Raw genomic sequence first — 21,415 nt, forward strand, 5'->3', positions numbered from 1 at the left:
TGCAGCAGATCTCTTATTCATAGTGGTTAGTTTAATAAAAAAACTCTCACTTTACTTTTGCTTTTCTTCTTTTTTTTTTAAATGGGTCTGAGATGCATCTTTTATTTAGAGATCATTTTTAAGTGTAGCTACAAACTAAGATGTAGCTTCTGAACAGAGAGAAATTGTGCACTTTTCATGTATCTTTGAAATGTTATCATTGTCTATTTTGGAATTAAAACAAATATATAAATTTAATTTGTATTAATTCTTTGTTATGTTGCTTTATATAAAGCTATTGGGCAAGGTGGCTATTGACCAGTGGTGGGGAAAGGACTGATGAACGGACTTGGAAGGCAAAAAACCTCCCGGGGGGCCAGTGCACAGCAGGAGCACTCCCACCGGCTGTAATGATGTTATTGTGCCTGGTGGCGGACATGCTCCTGGACTTCACAGGGCCCAATTTGTTACATCCTGAAAAGATTTTCCAGAACATTGTTTAACTGAACCTGAATGTTCACATTTCTACTGGCTCTTCTTGATTCAACAGCATGAAAAACAACACTTGCTCTCTACCCTGTACACAACACTTCTTGATTTGCTCCAGTTTTAGAATACACCTTGCAAAGAAAAAAGAAAAGAAAAGGCAGGAAGGAGAAACTTCAATCCCCCAAAGAACTGAGTAACCAAAAAAGTTGAATTAAAAACACTTTCACCAGTGTCAAGATCAATGCCCCCACCCCGTAAAGTATCAAAATCTTAAATAAATTTCCAAGAACTAGAACTATCACTCTGGTCCCATATTTATAAGTCTCTCTGGTGTGTGTACAACAACCACTGAGGAAGGCCTGATGTAGGGTTGCCAGTCCCCCATTGGGGGCAGGGGATCTCCTGCTCCCAGCCTCCTTCCCCCACTACTTCTCACTTGATCAGTGGAAGAAAAGGCACGGGAATGGGCCTCCCGGTGCGGTGCACAGCATTACTCCCAGGAGTGACATCATTACATAGGCCTCGGGAGTGCTCCTGGGCTTTATGTCAGCCTGATTTGGCCCATTTGGGGAGCAGCCTGGTGAAATCAACTTGGTGAAAAGCCCGGGAGCACTCCCAGGGCCTGTGCAATTATGTCACTCCCAGAAGTGATGTCATCACACCACACCAGGAGTGCGTGCACGAGGATGTCTGAGAGGTGAGAGCTGCATCCCCCCACCGCCCCATGAGAGGGTAAGAGGACTTGGTAACCCTAGCCACATGGCCAAAACAGATTTGGTTATATGTGAATAATGATGATTGGAACAGTATCTGGTCATTTTAAAGATGCCTGTACATGTAAGACAACCCGATGTGTATGGGTGCAGTTGTTTAAGAATTTCTACACTAGGGGAAGATACTTATATATATATGGAACCAAAGTGATATTATTTTAGTCTTACAGTTTAAATTCTTGGAATTTTATTTACAATTTTGGTGTTTATTATTTGCGTTGGTCTTGGCGCTTGTATGTAAAAGCTTTTTCTTTCAACTTTTTTGGTTACTTACCTCCTTAGAACAAACTTTGACAAAGATTTTTGGCAAAAACAAAGAAGTTACCAGTGAACTCCTATGCTCATTCATAGCTGTGAACATCAATAATGGCCAAACTAAACATCATATGGGAGAAGTGTGTAACAATCTTCTGACATTTTTCTTTAATGAAAAGCAGCTGTGGGAGATTGTTAGCATCAGGAGAATAGCAGATGAGGCTATGTGTGTTACTTAACTTTTCCCACTCTGGTTGTTTCGTCTGTTCAGAATTTGTTTTCCCATGCTGCTTTTCTCCCCATGAGAAGGAACAATGAGTACTAAGAGATTTTGAGTGGGATAAGTGCCCCTTTCAACCATTCCATCATTCAGTCTGGTAGCCTTCTGCGGCTGCTTTTGAGTTAAATTTCTTTGGAAGATTGTGTTATGCATCTCACATGTAATGTTTAGTTTGGCCTTAAGATAAGAAAGGCCATAATTCCTAAATCTAAAAGCCATATGCCAAGCCCTTCATACAACGGAGAGTCCTCAGTCTCTCACATCTTCAAATGCTCTGCTGCAAGTACCACTGCTCCAGTGATTTCTGTCTCCACTCCATACCCTACCACTGAGGTGGAATAGTTAACCGTGTAGCTGACTACATGGTTCACCCAAAAGCTAAATGTTTCTTTGTTTGAAATATTTGTATTCCATCTGTCAATTTAAGAAGACTAAAATCAGTAGTTGAAGTATGCTTTGATGGATTATCTAGATAGACCCTTAGAGCAGGGTTGCCAGGTCTCTTTACACTTCCAGTGTTTTAAGTCTTTACATTTGAGTAGACCATCGTGCACATTTGGGGCCAAAACTGGCCCAGTGCAAAGCGCAGGAGCCCTCCTGGGGCCTGCACAATGACGTCACAAGTGCACCCCTGGAGGCCCATTCCCCTTTGGCCAGGTGAGTGGGGGGTGGGAATGGGAGATCCCTTGACCCCAATCGGGCAACTGGCAATCCTACAGTAGAGTTATAGGGCACTTTCACACAGCTATCTTACCTCATTTTTTCCTCTGAATCCAGGTAGGAATGGGGATTTCAGACAACATTTAAATCAGTTTCCTAATAGCCTGTAAATCAGAGTTTCTTTTAAAAAAGAGAAAGGGGGGGGGGGTAGTTGGAGGGCAAAGGATGAGAAGGGAAAATGGGAAATAGTAGAAAAGAAAAGCCAAACCTCTTTACAGAAAACTAACAGACTGGAAATGTTTCACTCAGAGCAAACCAGCAACTGCAAGTGGAGGGGGGAAAGGAGGAGGGAAAGGGAGAGTCTGCCTTTGAAAGGTATGCACTGCAAAAGTCCCAGCTTACTCTGTAAAAATAGGGTTGTCAGTCCCCTGCTGAAGGCAGGGGATCCCCCACTCCCACCCTCCACCCCCTGCCCCCACTTACCTGGCTGGCGGGGGGGGGGAGAGGAAGTGTCATCCAGGCACGCTCCCAGATGGTGCGGTGTGTTTCTGTGTGCCACAGCAACCCAACTCAGGCCTGATTCGGGATGAATCTGACCTGAATCAGGCCACTGCGGCGTATGGGAGTGCTCCTACGCTCCGGAATGGGCCGATTTGGGTCCAAATCTGGCCGAATCCACCCCAATTTAGCCCAAATCAGGCCACTGCAGAGCGCAGGAGTGCTCCTGTGTGCTGCAGTAGCCCAATGTGGGCTCAAATTCAGCCGAACTTGGGCTGAATTGGGCTTGAATCCAACTGCTGTATAGCACAGCAGCACTTCCACGCTCTGTAGCAGCCCAATTTTGGCCGAATCGGTTCCCCTGCAGAACGCCAGAGCACTCCCAGGGTGGTCAGCAGCCTGCACAATGATGTCCCTTCCCAGAAGTGATGTCCTCACACAGGCCGGTAGCATGTGTGAGAAGGAAACAGAACAGGTAGGTGCCGGGCCTCCTACCTCTCCCCCGGGGGTAGAGGGACTCAGCAACCCTATGTAAAAGTAAAGCAGCTTCTTACAGATAATTTGTGGCTAGGACCTTGGAGATAGGATTGCCAAGTCCCCTTACCATCCTGATGAGAGTGGGAGACCCAGCACTCACCATTCTTGATGTGCTTGGGAGTGCACATGCTCCAGAGCTATGCGATGATGTCACTTCTGGGAGGTGATGTCATTGCACAGACATCGTACTGCCCCTGGGAACGCTCCCATGTCCTGCAGCAGCCTGATTTTGGTGCACTGCCTGGGAACATGCCCCAAGAAGTGTGTTCGCCTGCCTTTTTCCCTCAGTGGCCAGGTAAGCTGTGGCGAGGGTGGAAGGTGGGAGCGGAGGATCCCCTGCCTCGAGTGGGGGACTGGTAACCCTACTAGGAGATAAGATCTGCACAGATAGTTCAGGTTTGCAGAGGCAATGCCATATAAAAGGGTCACAACTTTAAATGCACAACAGCTTCAAAGGACATAGAGCAGTGAACCTGAATTGCACCAAAAGAAAACTTGAAAGTGACAGAAGTTTTGGAAACTAGGCAAAGACTTCATTCTGAATTGCTTTCCTGTTTCATTTCTGAAATGTATATAAAATGCTTTAAATAACCTGCAGCTGTGAAGAGGCTGAAATGTTTTCAAAACAACATTGAAAGTAGCAGGGGATCCTGCAGGGAACCAGAGTTGGGTCTGGGGAACCTAGACCCAGCTAATTTAAAAACTCAAGTGTATAGTTTGGCTCTGAGTAAACATGCTTAGGATTGCACTGCATTGGAGTAATCTTTATAGCAAAATGTTGAAGTCAGTATGAGTAAGTTCCCAAGACCCAACTCTGGTTTCCTGCAGCCACACAGTAGCTGCAGGGCATGGCTTTTAAAAAGAAGAGCCCAAATAGGCTTGGAATGACACCATAGGGAAAGGAAGGGCTCCTGCTTCCCTAGGGTTGCCAGGTCCCCATACCTTCCTGGAGGGATGGAGAGGACCTGGCACTCACTGGCTTGAGGATCTTCGCGCACGCTAACAATGTCAACGCAATGACATTGTCATTGTGCTTTGCATGAGAATGTTCCCTGTGCTTTGCACATGGCTGATTCTTTTAGGAAATAATGTCGTCGGGCCCCGTAGAGGGTGCATCTGACACACACTTGTCCAGGTTGCCTGCTGGTGACAAGCAATGGGTCAAGTACTACGAGTTTGCCCACCACCAGCAGGTACCTAGGAACCCTATGCTTTTCCCCTCCCCAAATAATTTTCCTGCACAGAAACAACACTGAAGGAGAGTGAGAGCGGAACTACAAGTGACAAAAGGCACAGGTTGGACACTTGTCAGCTTCCCTCAAGTTTTGATGGGAAATGTAGGCATCCTAGTCTTGCAGCTTGGCTCTCCAACTGCTGTCCGATGGACTTTTCAACTGTCACTTGTCCAACATTTCACCAAGCTGCCTACATTTCCCATCAAAACTTGAGGGAAGCTGACAAGTGTCCAACCTGTGCCTTTTGTCACTTGTAGTTCTGCTCTTATTTACCATGTTTGCTGCTCCACGTGAAGTATTTGATTGTGCTGCACCTGGAATAATCTGTTATGCAATACAGCACAACAGTATTGCCAGGTAAAGCCTTGGTTTATGTCAGTAAAAGGCAGGGGGAAGTGGCAGGGCCCTTTCCAGGGCTGTTTTGGCCTCTGAGGGAGGACTCAGCAGGACAAGGCCAGCAGCAAACACCAGATGACTTGATACCACTTGACTTACACGAGTCACTCAGGCCTGGCTACTTGTTGCTGTTCAGCAGCAGTCACCATATGATAACTGGTGTGATGTAGTGGTTAGAGTTTCAGATTAGGATTTAGGTAGGGTTGCCAGGTGGTCACCCCCAAAAAACTGGACCCAGGGGAGGTGCCCACGGTACTTCCAGACATGACATCATTGTGCCAGGCTGCACAGACCCCATTTCGCCAGGCTGTATATAGCTGGGGACCAGCAGTGGGGAGATGGACTGGCCAACCCAACTTTCCCAGGGGCATGCTGCTTAACAGGGAGCTGAGAGGCAGGGGAACTGTGGGCTTGACCTGTGTGTGGTGCTGGCCACCAGGCCAAGTCCACTCTCATCTGTTCTGCAGCAGTGAGTGAGTCAGCTTCCTCTATGCTTTGCCGCTCCTTTCCCTACCTCACCTTTCCCTCCCCTTCATCCTCTTCCCCTTCCCCCAGGTGTCCAGTATTTTATGTCCATTTCCCCCAGATAGTCCAACAAAATACCGGACTGTTGAGATGAAAACCGGACACCTGGCAACCCTAGATCTAGAAGATGCAGCTTTATATCTCTACTCTCCCAGGGAATCTTGCTGAGTGATTTTGAGCCAAATACATTCTCAGCCTAACCTATTTCATGGGGGCTTTGTGAAGATAAAATGGAAGAGAATGATATAAGCTGCTTTTTGGTCCCCATTGTGGAGAAAGGTGGATTATAAATAAAATAAATAATGAATATAGCTAAAGATTGGGGGATGAATAAAGCATAGGATGGGTTTATTAGGTGGAAAGGAAGGAGAGATGAAAGTAGGGAAAGGTAAGGTTTTGCTGGTTGCCAGAAGGAGAAGAAAAGGAAATAGTATTACTGTTGCCAACCTATAGATGAGGCCTAGAAATGTCCTGGAATTACAATTCATCTCCAGACTACAGAGATCAGTTCCCCTGGAGAAAAAAAATGGCCACTTTGGAGGGCTATTATACGATTATACCGAACTTTATGCCATTATATCATACTGAGATCCCACTCTCCCCAACCCCCCCCTTCCCCAGGCTTCACCCTCAAGTCTTCAGGAGTTTTCCAACTTGGAGTTGGCAAACCCTAAATAGTGTATGGAGGGGGATTCAGGGGAAAGTGAGATGCCCCCACAAGTCTTTGCAGGTTGGTTCCCTCCTATGCAACTTGGTCCAGCCTGGCAGTTGGCAACATGGAGCTGGGTGAGACTTTTCCCAGGGAAAGGCTGCCAGAGGTAGGGAAGGAGGCAAAGCTCAGGATGGCGGGGGAGGCAAGATAAAGATAGGTTGAGTGGTGGGTGGGAAAATAGTGAGGGAGAGGAAAACATGATGTCCCCTATAAGTCCTTGTGGGTCCTCCACTTGTATCTTAAATTTGGAACTACATAGTGTAGTGGTTGGAATGTAGGCCAGGATCTCATTCCTGCTCAGCTGCTTTTGATTTTATAAAAAATCAATAATTTTTGATTGATTTTGCTATTTTCTTATTTCTTTTTCTAAATAATTTTTTTTAAAAATCAACCATTTTTCTCAGTTACTGGAGCACATAATCTTGTAAAAGAATCACAGTATATCTCTCAATATCCCTTGCTAAATATTACATCAGAATTACTTCAGAACTTAGTTTGAACAACTGTGGAAAGCAATAACAAACATGTAGCGTGCTGCAGACCTGGGAGCAGTGAGTTTTTTTGAAGTTGTCTTTGGTATTGTAATCCTGTTAAATTTGCCACAATGTTGAAATGAATCTGCAACTTTAAGTATGGGGAAGCTTTTCCCTCTCTGTCTAGTATCTTCTTGACCCAAGGCTTAATGTGGCCCACTCGCCATCATCCCTGCAGCTCCTAGATGGCAAATCTAAAAGAGAGTACTAAAAAAGCTGCAAGCCCCAATTCCATGGTATGTCTGTATGTGTTTAAATCTCATCACAATCCAAGACTGTGAAGTATAGTTTTGATGAAGTTAAAGCAATTCAAGCCAACCTTGTATTACTAATCATGCAAGATCATGACAACTTTCAGCAGCATAGTGAAGAGGTAGAATGAGAACTGATTTGCACTGCAACTAGATGAAAATAAGTTGGTATAGTATGAGATGGATGGATAAAGTACAAAGTAAAGTGAGTTCTTGGTTTGAGGAAGATGGTACACCTAATATTGGGATATATTGTAGTTCCTGAAAGTATTTTGGTTATTACAGCAGGGTTTTTTTTTCCAAATAGCCACAGCTATATATTAGATCAGAGTCCCTAACCTTGTTAGGCCTATGGGCACCTTTGGAATTGTGACAAAGGGTAGTGGGAGCAACCACAAAATGGCTGCCACAAGAGGTGGGGCTAGCCACAAAATGGCTGCTGCAGGAGACAGAGCTCACACAGAGAAAGACCACGTTCAAAAGAACAGTAATTTTTATAAACAGACAGAAAGTGATGGGAATAAAATACTGCCAGAACAATGTTATTTTAATCTGCATAGCCCATCAGATCTCCAGTGCCCAATCAGAAGCCATGCTTGGCAGGAACCCCACCTAGTACTGCCCACTTTTTAGAAAAAACTTGGTAGGCTCTGGGAAATCGATCAGAGAGCACCATGGTGCCCATGAGCGCCACATTGGGAATCTCTGTATTAGATTGATTTCGTGAGTGGCTCGAGACTGATCAGGGTATGGTTGTATGCTGAATTACTGTGTGAGAAATCAGCAGTTTGTTAAGCACTGAAAAATATTATGCAAGAGTGCTGTAGGCGATTTGCGTAGCTTCTTAATGAATACTAAATGAAACCTAGGTGTTGGATATATTGTGCTTTTGCATTACCCTAGAACTAGATTGTTTTAACTTTTGCTTTTTTTGGACAAAGCTTCTGATTCTCCTGAATAGAACTTGGAGATGTATTGTCAGTTACATATAAATAGTATGTCTGATCCTGCAGTTTTGGTTGAGAGGAAAACCTGGCATCTCTGTTTTTTTCTAAAAATGCACATCCCCCTTAATATTCAGAAGCAGAGTTTATGTTGGATTACTATAGCGAGTAAAATTTGGCTTGCTAACATCAAGACATTCAATTCCTCCATCTCTTGCTATTTTCAAGAAATGAGGTCTTTCTGCACAGAGTACAGTTTCATGCTCATCAGAAGGAAGATAAATTACTCTGTTTTTCCTCCAAAGGAGATGGTTTCTAAAAATAGAGCATATTGAAGCGCCTGTGAACAAAGGAATTCCTAAGATCTACCTCTGCCTCTGTCCTTTTCTCCATATCTATACTTCTGCCTTTTCCCCTTGATCATGCACATCTCCCCTGAGCATCTTGATAATTTAAAGCCACTAAAATTTACTTTTTTTGTCTATCCTTTATAAAGGTTGTAATTCACCTCTACCTTCCCTGCTTTTGAAACTAGCCTACTTGGTATCTGTTTCCCTGAACAAATGGGATCCTGCTGTTTGTCACCAGGGGATCAATTTCGGATTTTTTTTTTTTGCTGTCTTGAAAAATACTTTTAAAAAGGCAAAGAATACTTGGCCTTGAGGTGCTTTCTTTAAAAATCCAGCATTGTTACCCCATCAGCCTGAATTTTCATCATCCTTGCAACAAAAGTCTGGAGTACTTCCATGTCTTGGTATAAAATTGTTGTATAATGACTGAACTTTTTTTTCTTTTTGTTTGTCATGAATAGAGAACGACTAACACACGGAAGCACAAACTTTTTAGAAAGGGGGGGAAATTGCATTAAATATTAAATCTTGCATACAGCTAGTTTAAAATCTGTATTCAGATGTTTATTTTATTCAATTTTATCTTTATTGTGTGACATACTGGCAATGTCAGGGACGGCAGAGAATTCACATTTCCAGTAGGTGAAGGAATTCAGGTATAGGAACATACAGATGACAGCCACAAACAGTGAAATGTGCAAATTCAAGCTCTTTTTCAATTCTTACTCTTCGAAGTGAAAGATCCTTCGAACTCCTGATCGTTCTTATTAGTTTAATACTTTTGTATCCCTCCTGTCCTCCAAAGAAATATGGGAGGTATACATTGTTATGCTTTTCTATTTTATCCTCACCACAACCCTGTGTGGTAGGTTAGACAGAGAGAGAACTACAGGCCCAACATCATCCACCAACCTTCATTACCTAGTTGTCACTGTGACCACTACACTGCATGGACTGTTTTCTGTGCTCTCCAGTATCATTAGGTTGCCTCTGCCATCCCTGATGCTTTGTCATTTCCTCTCTCGCTGTAGCTCCGTTTAAAGCTGCATATTATAAGATCTTTCATCTGTAACAATGTATGACAGCAAGCTTGCCACCTCCCTTTCCTCCTGCCTGCATTCTCTGAATTACAGATGCTGCTCAGCAAATCCTCTACTGAGTTAGTATGCAGCCCTTCATACTCTCTGATTCTATGCTATCTCCTCTCTCATTATCTATGCAATGCATGGGGTACTTAATACGGGCTTTGTATTCTTTCCAATGTCCTTGTAGTTTCATTTGAAAAATACCAAGATACTGGTCAGTTCTGATCAGGAACTACTGATTACAGTAAGAATATTGATGTGTCTGCCACTTATGTACCAGGTTTGGCTTTTTCTTTATAATTTATCTATTTACTTCATATGTATCCTGCATTTCTCCCTAATGGGGACCCAAAGCAGTTTACATTGTTCTTCTCTGGATTAAAGGTGCTTTTAACAAACTAGAAGACAACATAATGCCTGTACTTAAAACATCTTACTGTCTTTAGGTTCTAGCAACATAAAGGCTACCATTTAAGGATCATAGTTTGCTGCGTTACTCAGAATATTGTAGATCAAATTTCTAAGTAGCCTCGTTGGTCCACAGAAAAATCCAAAACCAAAAATCTGTGTAATAACCTTTGTTATGACCTACCCAAAATTATATAAAACAGTATGCAAGCTTTCAGGTGCTCCAGAACTCTTTTAACATACAGCCTGATGAAAAATTCTGGAGGCAAGAAGATGGTCGCAAGGCCAAGGATGCCTGAGATACCATCTCTAGCCAGTGCTTCAATTCCTCTGAAGACTGTATGGTTTTTTTTCTACATGGGGATAAGTTTTGTGTAGCTTCTCCATTACTGCTGCAACTGTGAATACAGTTGCAATGGCAGGTTTTCCCAATTTTTTTGCTACCCCAGTTTCCCAACAGCAGCCACTCTACCCCCACTCCTGTGTCACCAGCGTCTTTTATATGATCAGCATTTGAATGTCATTATGCTGTTCAGGGCTGGATCGAGGGGGGCAGGGGAGGTAGTCTGCCCCGGCGCCACCAGAGAGGGGGCGCTGGGAGTAGCTGTCAGCTGCCAGGAGCGTGCGGGCGGCAGCGTGGGCAGCCTCCTGCACTGCCTTTCGCCTGCCCCGCAGGACAGGGGGCACTGGCTTGCCACGCACCCCTTGTCCTGCAGGGCAGGCAAATGGCAGTGCGGCTGTCCGAGCCATTCACCTGCCTTGCAGGACAGGGGGCGGCCGGGCGCCCCCTTTCCTGCTGGGCAGGTGAATGGCGCGGGCGGCCTCGCAGCCCCCCGTGCTGCCTTTTTCCTGCCCTGCAGGACAGGGCATGTGCAGCAAGCCGGCCGCCCCCTGTCCTGCAGGGCAGGCGAAAGGCAGTGTGGGGGGCTGCGAGGCCACCTGCGCCATTCGCCTGCACAGAGGCGAATGGTGCGGGTGGCTTCCCAGCCCCACATGCTGCCTCGCCACTCTGCCCTGCGTGATGATGTCACCGAAATGTCGTCATCATGTAGCACCATGAGCACATGCATGTGCTGCGCACGTGCACGTGCGGTCGGACTAGGGTTGCCCTGGGCACTGGCAACCCTAGATCTGGCCCTGATGCTGTTATAACAGCAATCAGGTTCTCTAAATTCCCAGCTTTCATTTTTAAAAATTGCCTGTAACCCCTTTTTGTTGCAGAGATATGCCTTTCCCCTTATATCTCCACTATAAGGGGGCTAGAGACGGTAATGATTTTGTGTGTGTTTCTTTAAATGCTTGGTGTGTTACAGAAGAAGAAGTGGGGTGAAAGAGAGGGGTGGGTGAGTAAGATGATTGGTTGATGACTGAGAGTATAGGCAGAATTGAGACATGAGTAGAGTGAAATCTGATTGGATAGTAGCAGCACTCTAGGGGTGGAGTTAACTGTTCTGAGAGAAAATATTCAGTCTGGGCAAAGCAGGCAACCTGTCTGGAAGCCTGAAAGGATTCTCATTCTAGTTCAATCAGGCAATCTATATGAAGCCAGAACTGTGTGTTTCTTAGAAAAAAAAATTCATTCTGTCTAAGTCTGGCAAACTGTGTGTGCACCTGAGAGAGAAAGTCTGTTTATACCTGAGTGAGAGATTAATCTATCAAAATCAGGCAAGCTGTGTGGAAAGGCCTGAATGAATCAAAGTTTATTCTCTTAAAGATTGTGACTGAGCTTATGTAAAGAAACTTTAAGAACAGATAACTATCTTCAAAACCATCAAGCTTAAGAAATAGTGTGAAACCAATACGCTTCATGTAATAATCAAAGTTTATTTTGTTTTTTTTGTTCACCCCAGAGTATATATGATTTCTATATATTCCATTCTTATCCTCAGGATCACATAGTACCATGAAGGAGCCTAACATGGAAAAATTAAATTAACTAGTTTGGAATTTAATTCCTTGTGGCAGCATTATCTACCCAGAGGGTGTAAGAACAAGAGGGTTTAAGGCACAAAATCTAATTACATGATAGGAAGGGAGTTGTGACACCTTTTAAAAAAACTGCTGACCTAAAAGTAGCAGTTATCTTGCAGAGGAATTTCAAAGGGAGATTAGAAAGAGAGACTGCTGAATTGCAACTGATAACAAAGCTCAAGACAATGCATCCGCCTGGATTGAATCGAGATCTAAGTTTCCGGTCTCATTACCAATGCTGATTTCTTCACACCCACTACCCCTCTGCATACTCCATCCTATCCTATCACACCTGCTACTGTCATTCACCAGCTATTATCATTCCGTTTTCGCAATCACTCAGCTCTCTAAGATACAAGGATAGATGGACTCACATTCTAGCTGTATCTGAAGAAGTGAGCTGTGACTCATGAAAACTTATGCCCTACCATAAATTCTATTAAGTGTTAGTCTTATAGGTGCTGCTGGACTGTTGCTCTTTTCTACTTTAAGGAAATGAAAGCTGGGAATTGAGAGAACTTGATTGATGGATTGCTGTAACAATATTCAACTTATGATTAAAACAAAATAAAAGCCCGTCTCTGGTGGTATGTGGGGGAAGGGGGAGAAAATGGCCACTGCAGGGACAGGGGCAGGAAAAGTTTCTGAAATTTCTCACCAACATGGAAGCCACACAGCCTTCGCTGCAATCTTTCCAAAACTTTACAGCAAATCAGGCAAAGGAAGAGTTAGGGAAGCCCCTGGAGGTATGCAAATACACTACAATGCTGTGGGGAAGCAGGAAATACCCTCCTTCCCATCAGCATTGAACCAGGGGCAGATAACCAATATAGAAACAGCCCATGATTCTCCAAACAGGAACAGACTAATGGCCTCAAGATTGTGGCCTGAAACTGTGCCTCTTTTTAAACATCTGGTCTAAATAAGGGTTCTAGAGTTCTCAAAATTTCGCACCCTGTTTTGTGTCATTTTGGTTGATATTAATAAAGCATGTTACATACAATTTGTTTTTAGAACTTTGTATAACAAAAATGAAAATATACTTTGGCACAGAATTTGATCTTTGAACTACTAGTGTATTCTAACAGAATAAAGAATTTAATGGGAGTGTTGACAACCACCATAACTGGCCATTTGTGCCAAGATAGAAAAAAGCTGTGACTTGAAAATGTCAACAGTGGCTATAGTTCAAGACACTAGTTAGGAGGTCTACAGTTTGGCTTCTAGCATAATCTGCCTGCATCATATGCCATAAACAGGGCTGATACAACTCCCCCAAATCCGTATTTGCACCAAGGAAAATAATTGTCTGGTTTAGTAATATGTGATTAACTTATTCTAGGGGGGGAGGGGGAATAGACTGAAGAGTTTGAGAGGGGGAAATTGCCTGGACTGCAGTAAGAAGAGTTGATTTAGATATGATTAACGGATGTTAGTAAATTTAATTGGTAAGGAAAAGAGAATATTAGTCATGGAGAAAAGAGTTTTGTGAGGAAAGAGTGAAAACTTGCTTCTTAAAAGGAATTCCCTGCTTCTGAAACTGTTCTAAATTTGCATTAAAATAAAAAATTCAGTGTCACAAATGTTTACTGTCCCCCTAAGCATGATGAAAATCTATTGAATTAGATATTAAACTAAGGAGTAGTCCAAGTTCTCTCAAAACAAAAGTTTTGAGATTTCGGTCTCCCTCCCCCCTTTCCATGTACAGATGATTTACGATTGTGGAAATTTTAGACTGCACTTGTCCTAGTTAGAATTTAAGTATGTAGGTAGGGAAGAAACATTTATAGATATATGAAACAGACATCTAAGCCATAACTGGACAAAACAGCTCTTCTTCCAGAGTGTAGATGATCACTGTAATTATAGTGGTCACCCATGATGTTCTCTCTGAATTCACACAGAAAACAAGTTCCTCTTTTGATGGAATGAGTGGCCTAGCATAATCAGATTGACTTCTTATAAGAAAGATTCTTGAACATGCTGCATTTCAAATGTATCTCTTTTATTTTAAACTGCTTAACTGCAGGAATTATTATATATCAAATTGTTGGTGCTCAGGATTAAAGAGTGTGGGTTAGAAATCCCATGTTAATCCAAAATCACCCCCAGGAACACACATAAACTGGGTTGATTTATCTGCATGGAAGGCTTTATGGCTATAAAATTACATGATTGTAAATTACACTGGAAACCCCAGTATTCTGCATAGTCAAGCATGCTATGTTACTTCTCTTCCTCCCTTATTTTTTAGATGAACCCAGCCCTTCCCTTTGTGGAGCTGACTCCATCACCACTCACAGGAAGGGGGCCTGGTAAGTGTTGACATTTCTAGAGAAAAAAATTACTGGGTTTATCTTGTTGTTGCTTTGCTATTGCTGATGTTTAATCTCTTCAGGCCAGTTCCCAAGGTCTTTCATTTGTACTGGAACATTGAGCTTAATATAATAACATTCAGTCTAGTATGTTCACCCTCACTCATGTAATCCTTCCTGGAATACTGCCTTTGAAGTGGGTCACAGTATTAATTCCTCATATCATTGGATCAGTTGATAACATGTATCTTTACCACTTGATCATTGATCTGAAAATAAGTTCCATTACTGCCGTGTAAAAGTGTTCAGGAATGGAGTCTATGAGCAACATGGTGGTTTAACCATTCTTATTACATTTCCACACCATACGGGCTTGATAGATCATGTGTACATCTCTGTTCTGCATGCATTCCTCTGTGTGAGATGTTATAGGCCAAGGAGCAAATACAATACATTTTCTTTACAAAACAAAAGCAGTGTTTAGTGTTGCTTCCTGGAAATCAGGCATGCACCTTTTAGAGAACAAAAACTCGGGGAAAGAACAAAGTAACCTGAAAGAAAACTTGCTGTTTGCCAGGTACAAATCCCCTCTTATGAGTTATTCTTTCTGGTCATCTCAATAGAAAGACATCAGAGCCTATGGTGGCTTTTAGAGCTAGCTATAAAGGTATTGTAGTGTTACAGCAGCTTGGTCACCAGCTTAATTTGAGTTTTAGATTGTAATAATAGTAACAACAACAACAACATTTGATTTATATACCACCCTTCGGACAACTTTATGCCACAATCAGAGCAGTTTACAAAGTGTGTATTTATTTAATGTCATTTGTAGTCCACCTTTGTCACTGAGACTCAAGGGGTCTGAGATTAGTACAGTCAATATCAGGCATGAACAATGGGGTAAATAGATACAAGTTCACAAGGACATTAGCAGGAATCCAATACAACATAGTGGTGAAGTCTGTAGTTCCTAACTCATTAGCAAAGCATCTGAGACCCCCTCCACACAATACATCCCTCCTATCTGAGGAAAAAGCCTTTTTGAATAATTCAGTTTTGCATCTTTTGAGGAAAACCAGGAGAGTCTGGGATCTCCTGACCTCCTCAGGCAGGCTGTTCCACAGGGTAGGGGCCACCACAGATAAAGCCTGTGTACAGGCTGCTGTTGATTTTCCCAGTGTGCTGGTGGCACCTGCAGGAGACCCTGTTCGGAAGAGCAAAGCTGCCATGGAAGAGCATAGGGTGGGAGGTGGTCCCGTAGGTATGCTGGACCAAGGGCATGAAGAGCTTTGTAAGTGATAACCAACACCTTGAACTGAGCACAGTAACTGATAGGTAGCCAATGGAGTGACTGCAGGATGGGAGTGATGTTCATGTCCCTTCTTGCTCCTGATAACTGTTGCGCTGCAGTGTTTTGCACTAATTGAAGTCTCCTAATTAATTTAGATGGAAGACCTATGTATAGTGCGTTACAATAGTCAAGTTTTGATGTTACCATAGCATGGATCCAGGTGATCAGGTTGGCCATGTCAAGGTAAGAAGCCATTTTCTAGGCTAGGGAGAGGTTGTAGAAAGCATTTTTTGCGGTTGCCTTGTTTTTCTAGTAATAGCACTGGATCCAGTATAACCCCTAGGCTCTTAACCGAGTCTGCAAGGGTCAGGTGAACTCCGTTGAAAGAGGAGAGTACAATGTCCTTCAGGATCTCTGCCTTCCCAACAAGCATCACTTTTGTCTTGTCTGGGTTCAATTTCAGTCTGTTTGTTTTCAGCCATTTCACCACAGCAATCAGGTTGCTACTGAATCTTGCGGGGGACCTAGATAGTGAGATGTAGAGTTGGGTGTCATCTGCATATTGATTACATCCAACTCCATAGATGTGAATGAGTTCTCCGAAAAGCTTTATGTAGCGGTTGAATAACAAGGGAGATAAGATTGTGCCCTGCGGAACCATGCAAGATAGCTCCCAACAGCAATTCTTTGAGTCCATTCCATGAGAAACAATTTAAACCAATCCAAGGTACATCCTTTGATGCCCACTTCTGTCTCTAAATATCTCAACAGGATGGCACGGTCTACTGTTTTAAAGGCTGCAGATAGATCCAGGAGGAACAATAAGATGGCATGGCCTTTGTCTATGTTCAGATGGAGATCATCTACTAACACTACTAGTGCCATCTTTGTCCCATGCCCTGGTCTGAATCCAGACTGGAAAGGGTCCAGAGTGCTAGAATTATCCAAGAAAGTCTGGAGTTGGTCAGCTACTGCTCTCTGTCACTTTGCATTGAAAGGGCAGCTTAGAGACTGGGCAATAATTGGCCACATCATTTTTGTCTAGGGATGGTTTTTTAATTAGCAGATGGATAACCACCTGTTTGAGTTGCCGGAGGAAGGTGCTCTGAGTTAGTGATTTATTTACACTAGATTTCAGTGGTTCACTTATGTGATCCTTACTTGATTTTAACAGCCAAGATGGGCAAGGATTGAGCACTCAAGTAGTGGCTTTCGTAGATGTCAGAATCCTGTTAAGATCTGTCATTGTAATTGATTCAAGGCAGTCCAAAAGGAAGCCATATGGTGCATTAAGCATTTCTTCTATCTCATCTGCATTGCAGCTAGCAGCTAGATCAGAGCGTATTTATCCTCACGACAATCACTCTGTGAGGTAGGTGGGGCTAAGAGAGCTCTGAGAGAGCTATGAACGACCCAAGGTCATCTAGCTGGCTTCAAGAACCAGGAGTGCTTCTCCAGATTAGAGTCCTGCCACTCGTTAACTACTACACCAAACTGGCTCTTAGCAATAAATATAGTAATAGTATATATTATATATGTATATAGTATATATATACTAGTAGTATAGTAACGTTTAGCATTAGAGTGTTTGTTGAGTGTTTAAAATGCTTCATATATATTATGTCAGTCATAAAAGAGAAGTTGGGACTAGATGGAATCAATATCTACCCCATTTTACAGTCTACCCAGAAAACTGTGGTGAGTGGGACCATAATCAAAGACTGTGGAGAGGGGACTAGTCGCACAGTCAGTTCAATGCCTGTAAAGGTTTAGCTGTAGTACCAGAAAATCCATGAATAAAATAGATTCTGCTTGGTTTATGAATTATAGCCTATAGATCTATACATAATAAAGGATATTTTTAACTCTACAACATGTGTAGCTTATGCCGAAAGAGTTTAGCATCCAAAAGTTGCAAGGAATCTAAAATTAAAGGTTTCATGGATACAATGGGGCATATCCACACTTTTTTAAAAGTTGCAATAATGGAGGAGGGATGTGACGGTGGTAAAGAAGGAATAATAGACTTATATACAGGCCTAATCATGACAGGGTTTGTATCTCTTAATGTGGTACATGCTTTTGCACAGGAAAAACAGGAACAGAGTAGAAATAGTGGATTGGATTCTCTGCTTGATCTCTTCAGATTCCCCTTTCCACTGAAACTGACAGTTCTCTTTGATGGATGTGTGCAAGGAGGCATGAACAGGTACAGCCTGTTTGAAATGCCCACTTTAATTGGTTTCTGATTATCAGGGCCGGCGCGCCCATAGAGGCCAGGTAGACGGTGGCCTCAGGCGCGAGGGCCCTGGAGAGGCGCCGGAGGGGGTGTTGGGGGTGGAGGCGCGCACCGCGGAGCCGGCGTGGCTGGCCCGCAGCTGCTGCAGCCAGCCAGCCCTGTGCTGCTACCGCCGCCGCCACACGCCCCCAGCCGGGCGCAGCAGCCACGAGCCGCTGCCAGGGCGGTGTGCGGAGCAGCCTCTGCCCGCCACCCCAGCCATCCGCCGGCGAATGCCCAGGCTTGCGCTGCGCGATGATGTCATCGCGCAATCTGTGGTGCATGCGCACTGTGTGCACGTGGGGGCAGGGTTGCCGCAGGCGCCAGAGACTCTGGCGCCAGCAGTGCTGATGATGTTTTCCATGAAACAAGTTTGAATAAATTAGCTGGCCACTTGTTGGGCAGAGGGGTCCTTCTGGTCCTTCCCCCATCTTCCTGGCTCCACCTGTAAAAAGAACAACAAAAAAAGTGAAACCTTGTTTTGTTATATATATTGGTTGATTTACTTGTTGATTTTCTGCCTTTGGCTGAGCATTCTCTTTCAGAACCATCACCTGCACAAAAAAAGAAGGAAAATATTATGCATGGACTATTATGTTTCGAGTGATTATTACTTACCTTTGATTTTGGTCACCAACTGAGAACTGTATTCCCAGACTTTTATATTTATTGCTCTCTATTTATGAATACTTATTTTAAATATTTATAAGTATTTATATAGACTGCACTAGTCACTTTTCACTTTAATGTACTTATTAATTAATGACCATAATTTGTACTTCTTTACCTCCAGTGTGGTTTCTCCACCAAGTTGTTTTGTTTGAAATGGCAGGCACAACAATTTTCCATATGGTAGCAAAAAAAGGATTGAGTAAGATGCACAACCACATCTGTGACTTAGAGCAATAGGGTATCTACATAGTCCATGATTATAAATATCTGTAAAGCAAGAAGTCCATGTATAATCTTTAGCCAATATGTATTGATTTTTTTTTCAGTATCAAGACAGAAGACCATTTAAAATTCAAGAAAGGGTGTTTCAAAGCAGATTGTAGAAGACTGGCAGATCAAAGAAGTATGACGGTCTTGTGGGACTGCTCTACGCGGGAGACAATGGGTAGTGTCTCCAAAGAAGAAAGCACTTTAGAAAGACTCTCTGGTTTGAAGGATTCCAAAAGCTCTAAGGAAGAACTGTGGAAAAATCCTTCCTACTCAAAGGAAACTGATTCAGCAGTAGACTCTACCATTGTAAAAACTGTGCAAATGAATACTGATGCGCTGGAAGGGGATCTCAAGCACTTAGACCCTAGCAAGGCAGCAGTGGAAACTTCTCCACCACATGCTGGAGCACAGACTGTTATAGGGGAAGAAAGATGCCACAGCAATGAACCAAAGCAGCTAGAAGACTTCAGCAAAGAGCACTTAAAAAAAAGGCAAGAATTGGAAAAGAAGGGCATTCAGAGGCCTGACTGGCTTCCTGAGCACAATGAGGGGTTTAAGCCTCTCTACAGAAACAGAAATAAGCCAGTAGATGTAGCTACAAACTTTTCTCTTAGGGGACAGTCTGCACGAGAAGCTTCTTTGTTGGCTCTGCCAGTATTTAGAAAAATGTTAAATCCTCACTTAAGCAAAATAAAGACCGCAGAAGATGCACTTTCCCCCAAGAAGGGACAAGCAGTGGACTCTGATTTAGGTGATGTAAGTTCTCTTAATGCTGCTGAATGGACATTACAGAAATCAGAGCTTCAGACAGCCATGGACCATGCTGTCCGCAAACATACTTGGACTAATGTGAGAGACTCCAGGGGCCATGTTCCTCTGAGGTCTGTGGAACCTCCTTCCTGTAGCACCTATGATGTGACAAGGTCCTACATGTGCAATGCTTTGTTGGATGAGCAGGGAAAAGATGACCAGGCCCGGGAAGAGGACTCTACTGTATACACTTGCATTGAATGCAGCATCTATTTTAAAAAGAAAGAACATTTGATGGATCACATGATTCAGCACAACAGGGGATTAGGGAAGGATCAAGGCAGAGAGGACACGGGAGGTCAGTGTCAGTTCACCTGTAATGAGTGTGGATGGGCTTTTGGGGACACTGGTTCTCTAGAGCAGCACAGGAGACTCCATCAGGAGTCAAGAGAGAAAATCATAGAGGAAATTCAGAAGCTTAATGAGTTCCCAGATGAAGGTCGTGAAGCCAGGCTACAATGCCCAAAATGTGTGTTTGGAACCAACTCCTCTAAGGTGTTTGTCCAGCATGCAAAGATGCATGTCAGGGAAAGGAAAGATCAAGGGCTGAAGAATGCAAGCTTGTTTGCAAGTTCTGGTGATCCACGGGACAGCTCTGTGCACAACGTAGATAGACACTTCAGGCCTAATGAGCATGTACCTCAAACAATACATGCAGACACTAGCAACAAAGGTCTTAGCACCTGCAAGCTTTGCAGCTTCCCTGCCCCAAATGAAAATGTTTTAAAAGAACATATGAAATATGCTCATTCCCACTCACCTTGGAACACAGAGATTTCTGACACAGTCATGAATCAGCCTGGAACTAGTAGGGATGCCTACAGCCCTGCCAGGTCAGGTCAGTATTCAGAAATTGATTATGTGAGTAAAGCCGAAAGGCTCTTTCCCCAACCCCGCACTGAAACCGTGACTCACTATGAATCTCTCCATGGCTTTACAGTGGGCCACCAGAAACTTGATAAAAGCAATGGCACTAATAAAAAAGACATCCCAATGCCTGGATTTCGGGCTAGGAAACGAGCTCCTTATAGCTCTTCACATAAGATTTTGGGAATGTCCACTCTTACCTCAGCAAAAACTCCGTATGCCCGGAAACAAATGAGGAAGAAAAGCACAGCGTGGCCCATTGAGACTGAGAGAGACAAGGTTAAAAGCCACCCGGGTGGGCTGGAAGAACTCCAGCACAAATGGCTACCCAGAAATGATATAAGCATGGAAGAAGAATTCCCCTTAGCTACACAAATAGAATTAGCAGAAAATAGATACTTCAGGTCTGTTGCTATTCCTCAGTCTGCCTTGGACCTCAAAAGGACTTTTAGGGGCATTTTGAAAGCAACAGACTATTCCATAGCATCAGCGGGGCAGCAGCATCAGTTACGTCAGATGGTTCCTGTTGTTCTTCTTGAGGACCTTAACTTTTATCCCAGAAAGATGAAGCAACCCAAGATGAAGATTTTAAAGAAAAAGGTGTTACCTCCGTCCCAAGAGTTTGGAATGGATGACTCCTTTCCCTTAGGTGTCTTCTTGTTAGATTCCCCTCTAGAAGGCTCTCTAGAACTGGATGATCTTCTGGATGCAGATTCAGCAATGCTGAAGAATGAGGAGAGGAAATGCCCATACTGTCCTGACAGGTTCCACAATGGGATTGGCCTAGCCAATCACGTGCGGGGCCACCTGAACAGGGTGGGGGTCAGCTACAATGTCCGTCACTTCATCTCTGCAGAAGAAGTGAAAGCTATTGAGCAAAAATTTTCCTTCCAAAAGAAGAAGAAAAAAGGTAGTATGTATTCAGTTTATAATTTTTCCATTTTTTCTAATATTTTTTATTCCCTCGAAGATGGGTATGTATGCTCCACTATATTCTTTCTCAACAGGAAATGTTATATTACAGCATCCTT

General features: G+C 43.4%; 1 protein-coding gene across 1 annotated transcript in view; it reads left to right on the top strand.

The window, feature by feature from the left end:
* The window catches only part of LOC129327452 (protein Wiz-like), an 83,666-nt gene that overhangs the window by 37,079 nt on the left and 25,172 nt on the right, over positions 1-21,415 (top strand). Inside the window, exons 3-4 of the mRNA XM_054976104.1 lie at positions 14,136-14,196; positions 18,764-21,294. Of these exons, the coding sequence (XP_054832079.1) occupies positions 14,136-14,196; positions 18,764-21,294 (2,592 nt within the window). The remainder of the gene's footprint in view (positions 1-14,135; positions 14,197-18,763; positions 21,295-21,415) is intronic.

The sequence above is a fragment of the Eublepharis macularius genome, chromosome 4 (genome assembly GCF_028583425.1).
Source record: "Eublepharis macularius isolate TG4126 chromosome 4, MPM_Emac_v1.0, whole genome shotgun sequence".
Classification (NCBI taxonomy): Eukaryota; Metazoa; Chordata; class Lepidosauria; order Squamata; family Eublepharidae; genus Eublepharis; species Eublepharis macularius.